This window comes from Mchenga conophoros, linkage group LG17, assembly GCF_057382185.1.
Source record: "Mchenga conophoros isolate Kocher_MC1m ecotype Shallow Benthic linkage group LG17, M_conophoros_male_GT1.1, whole genome shotgun sequence".
NCBI lineage: Eukaryota > Metazoa > Chordata > Actinopteri > Cichliformes > Cichlidae > Mchenga > Mchenga conophoros.
Genome location: NC_140542.1, coordinates 10,062,374 through 10,074,694, shown reverse-complemented (window position 1 = coordinate 10,074,694; position 12,321 = coordinate 10,062,374). Strand labels below are relative to the sequence as shown.

At 41.2% G+C, this 12,321-nt stretch overlaps 1 protein-coding gene across 5 annotated transcripts in view; it reads left to right on the top strand.

Annotated features, from left to right (window-relative positions):
• The first annotated feature begins 11,591 nt into the window (after positions 1–11,591).
• LOC146555078 (uncharacterized) overlaps positions 11,592–12,321 on the top strand; it is a 93,123-nt gene continuing 92,393 nt past the window's right edge. For all 5 annotated transcript variants that reach the window (XM_085253012.1, XM_085253011.1, XM_085253010.1 and 2 more), the window contains exon 1: positions 11,592–12,218. In XM_085253012.1, coding sequence (XP_085109138.1) covers positions 12,211–12,218 — 8 coding nt within the window. In that variant the 5' untranslated portion in view covers positions 11,592–12,210. The remainder of the gene's footprint in view (positions 12,219–12,321) is intronic.

The following is a 12,321-nucleotide window of genomic DNA, read 5'->3' as shown; positions in this document are numbered from 1 at the left end:
TCCCTGTTCGAACTGTTGCCCTCAGGCAGACGGTACAGGGCAATCAGAGCAAGGACTAATAGACTCAAACACAGCTGTTATCCAACTGCAATAACACATCTGAATACTACAAAAAAAATGTCCATCACGCCACTCTTGTGTTAATCTATGCACGGTCTGAAGCATGTGTGTGGGAATGTATGTGAATGTTTTACTGTTATATCTTATTAGTATTTTAAGTATTCTATCTATTTTATTTATTGAATTTTATTGTTTTATTTATATTTTGATATTGCTAGGGATGATGCAATGATCGGGGACCATTCTTAATTTCGTTGTTCTCATGACAATGACAATAAAGTTTCTGATTCTGATTCTGATATGATGAGCTGACTTGTCTTAAAATTCTTAAGCACGGGTCTGTGGTTTCCTGTATCCACTTTTTACACTGGTGTCAGCTCTTGGTTCTCCAATAATGGCTATGTTTTTGCTAACCTGTCTGTGTGGCTGAAGCCACTAGCAGCTGCCTGGGAAGAAGCAGGTTAACCACATCTGCGTGAGTGTATATGTGGATGCATGTGAACGTAGACGTTGCTACTGAGAACAGTTAGTTGTTTCTTAGGCAATCCAACTGTTCATACTCTTTGTCCAATTGCAGTCTTTATAAAAAGGAGTTTGATCCTGAAAATGCAGATGCACGTCCCCTCAGATGGTGAGGGGCAGACTGATTCAGAGGCAAAAAAAAGTTGTTGTAAGAGTTTCAATTCGATTACACATGATCTTTGACTACCCTCTTGTTTTCTTATCACATCATATTAGACTTTAAGTTTCCTCTTTCGTTTTTTTGTTCTGTCAAGCTGTGATGAATTTTCTTCTTGTCTCGTGTGTTTAGTTCCATCTGTCTGCGTATATTTCTGTCATGTGGATTTTCCCGTCACGCTGACAGGTTATCATCTGACCTTTTGTCCCAAACTCTGATAATTTCCCCTTTTCGCACCATTTATGACAGAACAATCAGTACAGTAGGAGTTCTTTAATTGGCACAACTGGGTTTTTGAACAAGCAGCTTTTATTTCAGTATTACTGTGCCTGTGAGGAGCTGACTGACTTTTTCAACCAGCATTGTTTAATTGATGCTAAAAATTGACATTCTCACCCTTGAATTTGCATGAACTCTGTTTCACCGAATGATTTAGCAGATAATAAACATTATTAGTTATATTTCTCACTATATTCATGTCAGATAACCGCAGAATCCTAAACAAAGCATCAATGCATTTGTTTGAATCTCTTACAGCTGCAGTCAATTCATTTTAAACAGTTAAAGTTTCATCAGGTGTTAATGTAACTGATTTATGCGCTGTTAATTTTAGCAGCTAGGATAATTAGAATTGTAAATGTGTTATTCTTTAGCTAACACACACGCACACACACACACACACACTCTCACACATGGGTTATTGTCCCGAGGGGCGAACAGAAGTCCTTAAACAGAAGGTTTAGGAAGCCCCGTCGTTTTCCTGCAGAGCTGCACTGTCATGTAGATGCACCCCAATGATCATCTCTCCCATTCAGCACGCTGTCTTTGTTTTAAGTCCCCGGCCTTTGTGTTCACACGTGCATATGTGTGTGTGCCTGTGTGTGAGAGAGAGAGAGTGAGTCAGTGTGGGTGAGTAAGTAGGTAAGTATCCCTCCCAGCATTTCCTGTCTTAGAAGCTCAGGCAGCGTTAACCAGGGTTAGCTGCAGCTTTAGCACCTGCTGTCACTGCTGCAGTCCCACTCACTTGTCCAGACACAATGCGTTTAGCTTGGAGATTTGTGCTAGTAATCTGTGTTAAGAGCATTAGCTTGGCCCTGGGTGGGGTAATAGATTGCTAGAAAGTAGCAGACAATAACCAGGAACTGCCATTAATTGAGTTGGTAAGACCAAGTAAAGCAAAGCCTGAGGTTTTCTGGATAAAACTCACGTAGGACAAGGAATGTTTGTCTAGGTGAAAAATTCATGAAACTTGGAGCCTGCGTTGTAAGTGAATGTCACGGTCTTAATCAGTGAAACAACGGAAGAAAGTGGACTTCATCAGCTTATCCAAAACCCCGGAAACAGAGGTCATTAACAGAGATTTTGATGACTGTGGTTTTTCTTTAATAATGTGGACATGTGTTACTCAAATGTGCGTTTCATCAGTTTTGACAATGATGTTTTTAGCTTGTTTGCATGCACTGCAAAAGCTGTACAGTTAAATAATCCCGTAATTATTCAGAGTGAATAACATCATCTACTCATCATAATATCATAACACTGTAATCATGATATATCTTCCTCTTCAGTTGACCACATATAGTGTGAAAAAGTATTTGCTCACTTTCTAATTCAAATTTTTTTGTGGCATATTTGGCATGCTTAAATGTTTCTGATTATCAAACAATTTTCAATATTAGAGAAAGACAACCTGAGTAAACAGTAAATGCAGTTTTAAATGGTGATTTTACTTTAGGGAAAAGCTATCCAAACCTACCCGACCCTATATTAAAAAGTAATACCTCCCTTGTTAAATCATAAATGAACTGAGGCTAACCACAGTTTTTGGAGAGCCGAGTTCATTTCCAGTAGCCAAACGCAGGTCTGATTATTGCCAGACCGGTTGAATCAAGAAATTACTTCAATAGAACCTGTCTGACAAAATAGGCTGAAAGATCTCAAAATGCAGCACATCCTGCCACGATCTAAATAAAGTCAAGAACAGATGAGAAACAAAGTCACTGGCATCTATCAGTCTGGAAAGCGTTACAAAGCCATTTCTAAGGCTTTGGGCCTCCAGTGAACCAAGATGAGAACCATTACCCACAAAATGAGAAAACTTGAAACAGTGGTGAACCCTCCCAGCAGTGGACAGACTACCAAAATTACTCTAAGACTGCATCAATGAGGCCACAAAAGAACCTAGAACAAAACCTACAGAACTGCAGACCTCACTTGCCTGCAGTTGGTCAGAGTTCATGACACAACAATAAGAAAGAGACTGGGCACAAATAGCTTCCATTGAAGAATTCCAAGTGTTATTATTATTATTATTAGTGGCACAGTGGCAAACATTATAATTGGGTGGTGGTCTCATAAACATTAAGGATTGTATTAAAATATTATCAGGGCTCGCAAAATTTCAAAATCCCTGGTAGCCCTTTGGGCAGGGACTCTTCAGTTTTTGGTAGCCCAAAATAAATTTAAGTAGCCCAAATAAAAAAGAGAGTGATTTGATTGATGTTTTGTTTCCTGTTTTGTTTCCGTTACAATATTATACATTAAAGTATAATATTGTAACGGAAACAAAACACTAATCAAAAAATTGTTGAAAAACAAATTACAACATTGTACAAAAATTACAATCATCAACTCAAATACTTGGTTCTAATTGAACAGAAATTTCTATGAACTTGTAAGAACTGTGTAGGACATGAATCAGTCTGTGTCAGATCCTGAATTTGAAATTTCCACTGAAGTCACGAGTAAGAGGCAAGTGGAACCAAGATCTAGGCCATTTGCTTTTTGAAGCTTGCAAAGACTGCTAAATTTTACCAGTGGTAGTTCACTCTTTGCAACATAGTACGCTGTTCTAAACAGATTTTTCAGGTTTATTTTTAGTATGTTATTTGCAATTGGTGTTTGTTCTGGGAAAGATATTGCAGACTGAGCAATAATGCATTTCTAATGGGGGCCTTTCTTAAAATTACTGGTCCCAGTAACAAAGGCGCTTGTTGACTCAGAAATCGAGGGAAAACCAACAACACACCTGGCAGAACATTATGTTATTTACACGGGTGCACATAAGTGGTCCGCATGCGCGCATTCACTGTCAAAATAAAAGACGCGCACCAGATAAGAAGTTGCAACGCACGTTTGCGTCCATATAAAAAGCACTGTTTTTGTCCGCTAGAGTGGGATTTTCACGGCACATTCTGCACCACATCTCTGTGCGTTCATCATTTGTTTGAAGCCAGCTCACTTCTTGCAACCACTTTTCCGAGAATACATGCTTCTTTTGTGGTTCGGACTCCTTCTGATATTTCTTTGGAGGTGGAGGAACACCAAAGTAATTGGTTAAAGGAGCTTGCTTCTTCGACATCTTTAAGAGTTCTAAACAAATGTCTGTCCTCCTCCAGAAAATCTTATGTACGCAAACACGTGTTGCAACTTCTTATCTTGCGCGCTCTTTTTATTTTGACAGCGACTGCGCACCTGCGGACCACTTATGTGCAGCCCTGGTTATTTAGCTCGTCATATTGCAGCCACAGAAATTCTTTTGTTCATGAAACCATAAAGCTGCACTTTCTTTTTGCCGTATAGTCTGATTTGTCATAACTTTTCTGTTTTGTGGTCACTTCTTCACCCTGACCTGTCTTATTTGGCTCAGCAGAACTAAAATATATATCCTGCTGCTTTTACACACGCACTCACATAAGCTCAGCGATTCTCTGCGCTATCAACCTCTCACATGTTTAAGTTTGCTGCGGTAGATTTCACTTGTCATGTTTGCATAGTAAGCTAACGATTGATAAGACGATGTCAGAGGAATTGGTGCGCAAATTATCGTCACTCACCAGTCAGTGCTGTCGCTCTCTATACACAGTTCGCGCGATTGCAAAGTGAAAGCAAAAAACAAGCGTAAATTCAAACGCGATTTCAATATGTCACATATTGACAGTGGCTCACAGATGCCAATGACATAATTACCCAGCTACATTTCCGAAAGAATGCAAAAGCATTGACATATATTTTCCCTTCCTATAACAGCCTGACGGGCAGGGCAGAGATAGATTTTGGTAGCCCGACTGGGGCTAAGGAGTATGCTAAGAGGCATCGCACATACACCACTCTGGCTGGTGAGCACTGGTCTTCAAACCTTCTGTTTGTTTGGGGCAGCCAATCTGAAGAAAGTAAGGGGTGGAAAGAGCTTAAATCGTAACTTCAGCCAGTGCAGGAACTGGGTGCCAAGCTGAGACCCAGTATAAGGTAAAGAAGGATCATTCCAAACTGTGAGTCATGGAGAGCTACTCTAATAGTCCAAGAATAAAAACATGTAGTTGGAAATGAGGATAATTGGTCCCCTTTAATCCAAGTGCTTTTGTTGCCTAAATCAAGCTAAAAGGTAGAATAAAGGATCCAATGCTCTCAGTGTACCACAGCTATCTTCCTTTAAAATTTTCACAGTAACTATATAGTCTTTGATCAAACAAAAACTGGCACATTAAAGTAGACAATTTTCCCATCAAAGGTGAGCATTTGTTTGGCCTTGACTGTGGCCTTTCAGTAAATGGTATGTTAATTTCATCGGGAAAATGAAACTCTGTACACTCAGTGCAGTAGTGCAACCTTGAGTTGTTTTTATACATTTTTAAAAACACTTTATAACCTACAGTGAAAGCTGTATGTGTTTGTAGGATGAATCATATTGTTCTTCCACTGATTAGCATCCGTCCTGCTCTAGTAAGAAATATTATGATCACTGGTCTTCTGCGGTCCACTGATTTGACTGACATGCACACATACACAGACCTCTCAGCGGGTGCCAACAGCGGGACCAGGTAATGATGGCTATTTCAGTTTCTCTACTCCTGATGTTCACTGGCAGCGTCACACTGAGACAGATTATCTCCTCTCCTCTCCTTGGTTTGGTATCAGTTGTATGCCACTCAGCTCTATAGGATCCTCACATATACACAGATATACACACATGCAGCAGCATAGACGAGTACAGGAGGCAGTGCAGGAAAAGAACAAACACAATTTTGGGGAAACTGGGCAGTGAACTTAAAAAAGCAGAAAAAAGGGATAACGTAAAGAAAGTAAACACAACAAAAAAGATACAAAGATACAAAGCCAAATAAGCAAATAAAAAAGAAAAAAAGAGAGAGATATAAACTAACTGGCATCAGCTTGCAGCAAATCTCCACAAAGACAAATGAACTCTTTGGCTCAGTGAAGGAAAGAAGAAGCATCAGCAAAAGATGCCTTGGTGACTGAAAAGGTTGTCATAGAAACTTGTGGTGAGAGAGAAGCATCTGAGAGCATCTGTTGGTGTAGCAAACAAAAGTAAACTAAAGATGAAACTGATATCTTTTCTGACAGCTATAAATATCTCCTTATCGGGCTTGTACCTGAAAGGGTTCACTGCCCATTCAGATAAGAAAAAGAGTAACGAAAAAACCGCCTTGATACATAATCACTGTTAATTATACCCGAGGATGCTCTTTGTACTGTTACTCCTACTGTAATAAAATACTATTTGACGTGAGGCTGACGGAGAAAGAGGGAACGAAAGAGGCTTTCCATGTTTCCCGCTGAACTGGAGGAACTGCACCGTGTCTCGGTGTGTAAAAGACACAAGACTAATCACTCTCATTGTGGCCTATTTCCATGGTAACTCTGCACCCAGTGGTAATTTAGCCTCACTAGCTAAAGACACAGAGCGAGTCATTATCTTAGCGCCAGGCTAGGGCCCCCCATTTAAAGATTCACACCATGAATGAACAATTAGAGACCAGATTGCTGGCCCAAGTGGCGGCGAAAGGAGACCAGGCCAGTATGTGGTCACCCCTTTGGTTGTCTGTTCATCCATCCTTCCTGCTATCCAGCAAAGGTCTTGTTACTTCAACAGTATATGACACAAGCATTCATTTTCTCATCCTCCGAACGTCTGAGCTCAAGGACAAACAATCATCCTTGCTCAGAGTAGATAAACGGTGCAGACAATAATATATATAATACGTAGCGCAGAAGAAGAAGTAGAAAATGGGGCACTCATGGCCTGAGTGATAGAATAACTATGCATTCCTCTCTGGCCAATGCGTTATGACATTCACCTTTTTACGTGGATTTAATTATTGAAGCGCTCCGTGCTGTAGGCTCTCTGCCTGAGAACACTGCTTTCATTAAAATGAATAAGACGGTAGCATTTACTTATTCATTGGTAAAGTGGTGTTCTCGTGAAAAATGTGTACGTGGTTGTTGAATCAAAAAAGGGTGGATGCTGAAAAGGAAGACTGCTGTTTGTATCTCGTGTTGACTGTGATCTTCTCCTAACCTCAGCCGAGCGCTTAAAAGCCCGAGTTTGCTTGAAGCTTGTTTGTGTAAAGTGTTGAGCAAACGCGTCTGAGGGGTCACGGTGGCAGGACAACATGAATCATAGTAATGTGAATATCGCTGCAGAGGTTTCAAACTTACTCACATTTTCGAGCATCTTTATCTCCTCTCATCTACATATTTTTATGTGAAACAGAATATGTGAGGCTTGTTCGGCTGCCTGGGATTTAAATCAAGCCTTTCAGGTATGATTGAATTGCTGACAAGCAGATGTGGCTTAGCAGACCTTCCTCACCTGTGTGGTTAGAGCAGCAGGAGGATAATGCTTAAATTAAAAAGTTTTAGCTTTTGAAATCCAAGAACATTCTCCTAAATTGCTGTCAATTTGCTAGCAACCCATGTGTAAAGCTTGTTTTTAATACCTAGTTAGCAATTTTTATTTTATTGTTTTTAATTCTTCAACCATCTTGGAAACACCTCTGAGCAGTTTTGGACATCCATCCATCTGCTTCATCTTATCCTTTTCTTGGGGGTGGTGGAGACTACCCTAGCTGAGAGGCGGGGTACACCCTGGACAAGTCGCTAACACACAGGGACAGACAACCATTCGCACTCACAGCAATTTAGATTCAAATAACATATTCAATTAACAAAGTGCATGTCTTTGGACTGTGGGAGGAAGCCGGAGTACCCAGGGAGAACACAGCACAGGGGAGAACACAGAAAGACTCTGCCCTGATGGTGGAATTGAACTCAGGACCTTCTTGCTGTGAGGCAACAGTGCTAACCACCGTTCCACCGTGCCGCCCCAGTTCTGGATAGGTCTGACCAAATTCTGAGTGAATGCAATGACAATCCAAACAGATCTAAAAATACTTTAGACATCTTCGACATTACAGAACTATCCAATAAACTCAGTATCACTGAATATTATTCTAATATTATTCTAACACTGTGGGGTCAAATGTATAAGGCCCCAGTCACAAAGACTTAGAGACCAGTTGGAGACCAACTAGAAACCACAAGTCAGGAGGGAAAAAATATATATTCCCCAACTAGTTGGTGAGAGGTTGCTGGCAGTCGTTGGGAAACTGATTGCTAAAGACCGAGTCATACTCACTGACTGGCAACCACCAGTCACCAGTGTTTATTCCCTGACCAGTTGGTGAGTGGTTGCAGGAAGTTGTTTACTGTCACTGAGAGAAATTGGCTGGTCGTTTTTGTTCTTCTTCTTCTTTTTCTGCTCTGACCTTTAGCACAGCAGATTACCTGCCTCCATCTCACCCTATCTTTATCCTCTTTTGTCACACCAACCCTCATCTTTAACCATGAACCTTCCCCTTTTCTTCCTCCATCTTCAACATCCTGAATACTAAATACGAGAAACCTGAATAGTGTCTGTGGCTGAGATGGAGATCAGTTCAGAAAAAACTAACATGGAAGGAAAGTGCAAAGTTTTGGGCACCGGTAGCTTGAATTAGATTTCAGATGAAGAATATCTTAAACACTTAGAACAAGGCTGTGGTCTGAATGCTGGCAATCAATTTACAGTTCACACTCCTCAACTAGACATACATTGTGAGAGCCATCCCAAACAACAGCACACACAAACCCTCACCAAGGTCAATGTCTTATTCACATTGTACTGTGCTGTTTCTCTTTCAGCCTCTCTCTCTCTCTCACTGTCAGGCCTTTTGTGTGCCTCCTTCTAAAGAAGCTGTCAAGCTGCACTGTTTAAGGGCTCACACGAGGGACAAAAAGCATACTTTGTTTTGTTTTGTTTGCCTGCCGTAGTGTTGGGCTGAATGAGTGAGTGGAGTGGGAGAGGGAGAGAGTGAGAGTGAGGGAGAGGTACAGAGAAGGGAGTGAGAGCTGAGTGGGGGGTAACATGTAATTTACTGTTTGCCCCACTCTACTGTACATTGCTTTAGTTATGCTAATGCTACTCATTGTCAGGCTGAAGAGATAGCCATCAATCACCTGTCAATTGGTCAATTGGAAGAAAAGAGAGAGAAAGAAAGCGAGAGTGAGAGAGAGAGAGAGGGCCCCTGTCCCCTCCCTCCTCGTCCTCCTCTTCTTCTCCTTCTTCTCCTCTGCTACCTAGCGGACTTGGGGGTCCAGGGAAAGCCCGGCAGCTGGATCTGGATCTGGATTTGGAGTCCAGGTGGAAAGCAGAAGGAAGACCTGTGACAGCGCCATGAGAAAAATAAACATTTAAAAAATACATTTGAGAATCTGTTTTCAGGTCTTTGCATTTAGTCGTCTGCGTGACAAAAAGTCCTCCGAGTCTTTGTTTTCCTGTTGTTGTTGACATCTGAAGGCTTTTTCTAAAAAGCGTCTAATTCTAATGTGACACCTCCAGAAACTTGCAGTGCCACTCACAGTCGTCAGCCGCTGTCAGCAGAAGACAAACCCTTTATTATGCTAGCTGATGTTAGCGCTAAGATAAGCTAACGGGCCCATTAGTGCCAGTTCATTTAGCTCGTTAGCCGGAGCCTCGGGGCTGATGACATTCATTACATATCATTAGTGCACAATTAACATGTCTCACTCTGACACCGTTGCTCCCAGTGTTACATGACACTTTTAATCATGTTTTATGAAATGTTTCCGCCGGCGTGACTTGATTTATGAGTTTTACATGACATGGCATTCATTACATTAACCAGCTGTAATCATAAATGCTTGTTCAGACTGATTCCATGCTCAGAGTTGGAATCCAGCAGCTGTCCTTGTGGCTGAAAATTGGGCAGTGCTTTATTTTTTAAAAAATGTCCTCTTTCATTCTCACACTTCAGTACCTCCTTGCTGTTCATCTTTAAGGAATGCAGTTAAAATTCTCTGCAGCGTTCCACTGTGTCAAGGTAAAAAAATTTAAAGCTGGCCCAGCTCTCACCGTTGGAAGATATTTATAACCCAGTTATGTTGTGATTAGTTGGACTGAAGACCCAGAGATTCTAGCTCAAGTGTGTCTCCCACATGTGGATTTTTAAAAGGGTGTTATGTCTATTAAAGGGCTGCTCTCTCATCAGATTCAGGTCACTTGTTGCTGGGAGCACCACCTGGTTTCTTTAAAACTATTGATTATTTGGGATGGTAAGTTGCACTAGAATAAAAGTCTGGGTTCTTTGATGTTTACAGGTTTAAACCACTGAAATAGCCTTTTATTCATCAACTGTGAGGCCATAGACTGTATGTAAAAAATGGACATGTACTTAAAGCAAATTTTATGCCCAGAGTCATTGCTGTCATTTCATTACAGGCAAATTTTCCATGTAATCTTATTACGTAAGTACATGCGAAATGTTAAATTCAAAGGATTCTACTTAAATGACATTTACCTGATTTTTTAATGAGGAATTATTATCATTTTATATACTTCATTTGCATTTTTCTCCAAATTATCGCTTCATTTTTATTGAGGATTAAAAGTAATTTATTTGAGTGCAGTGATCATGACCCATTAGTAAGCGAAGTCCAAAGTCCAGTGGCCAGTCATACAGCATATCCTGCTTTATCCTACTTTTCATTTTCATGTGAACCATAAATCATGATATCAATACAATTTTGTGTTAAATAAGATATAAAAGTAGCAAATGATAGAGAGATGTAAAAAAACATAGTGGCCTTGTTTTTAAGTCAGAAGTGATTTCTTGAATAAAGCCATATCTACATTAAAGTTAGATTTCACTTTAATTCATATGAAAATGGTGTTTGTTACTATAATGCTTAAAGTTCGGCCAAGTTTGCAGAATTTGCAGAGTGGATAGATACTGTTTTTTAACATGAGGTGTGCTGTATTGTTTTATTTTATTGATGAAATTAACCCATTTTGGTCCTTTGTGAGGCACTTAAACAGCAGGATTGTGTTGTGACCATACAATTCCACTGAGAGTTGACTGTATTGACTGTATTTTAGGTAGAAATCTTTCTCGGGTTTAAATTAGGTGGCTGCTTAACAGATCTCTAAATGTTTTGTGTCAGTTTCATTAAAAAACAACAATCTTTACTGTTTTAAATTAGTTTGTAGTACAGTTGTCATCACATTGCTTCAGTTAGTTCCTGTGCAAGAAAACCTTGAGAAATCTTATATCTTATACAAAGATCTAAGAATGCTCAAGACAGTCCGACACCACCCACACACACAGACACACACACGCTCACACAAACAGTATACTCTTTTTTCTTCCTATCACACTCATCCACCCACTGATCCACACTCGGACAGAGACAGAGCGAGCAGTATTGATTTTGCTGTCTCCAGTCTGTTGAGAGTGTGTACACTTGCGTGAGTGTGTGTGTGTGTATAAAAGGGATTAAGGCCTCGCTCAGCTGAGATACCATCAGCCATCAGCCCTGCTAGTCCGCTTCGGGCTTTCCCGGCTGCCGCATTGTCTATTCTGCTCCGCTATGTGAAAAATGTTGAATATCAACAATGGCTTTCAGTGGTGTATTGTTGAGTTTTTGTATGAACTAATCTTGCCTCAGTGAAAGAGACCTAGGGCTTGGACAAAACGTCTAGAGCCACAGCATTCCTAGCTGGCTCTCCCCTTGAACACTGAGCAGAAGGCTGGGGCTCAGGGAGGCAGAGTGGAGGGGAAGGCAGGCTGGAGGCGAGGCAGGGAGAGGGAGAGCTGAGGCCGGGCTACGAGCTCCAAGGCTGGGGGGGATAAGGGGACGGCAAGCCAGGGGATGCTGGGTGGAGGGAGGCGGGGGAGAAAGTGAGAAGGTGGGAGGGCAGGGGATGCAGCCCAGCCCCAGCTAAGGTGAGAAAAGGTAAGGCAGTGGTGACTGATAACAGGCCGCACTGAATGCTAGTAGAATTAGGTGACCAGGTAGGGAAGATGGAGTGTTAGTGAAGAAATAAATGACTTGTCACAGAAATAGTGCAGGTCATAGTGTAGGAGGACATTTAATCTGCAGAAGTGTGAAGCCTGTTAGGAGGCTAGGCTGGAGGATGGAGCGAAAAAAGAGAAACAAGACGCTTGCAACAAGACCAAAAGAAAAAAAAAGGAGAGCCAGAAAATCAGTATTAGAGTTTTGTGAGTGTGGAGTCTCCTTTCCTTTCCCTGCCATGGATGTAATGCTGGTTTGGATTACATCCAATCAGATGAGAGGACTGTGGCCCTTGTCATAATGACAAGCATGACATCATGGCAAGGTAAGCTGACTGAAAAGATCGGGCTGGATGATTTACTGACTCCCTGATTCCCTGTTACCGGCTGGCTGAGCGATGCGGAGTTGTACGATTGGCTGTGCGAATA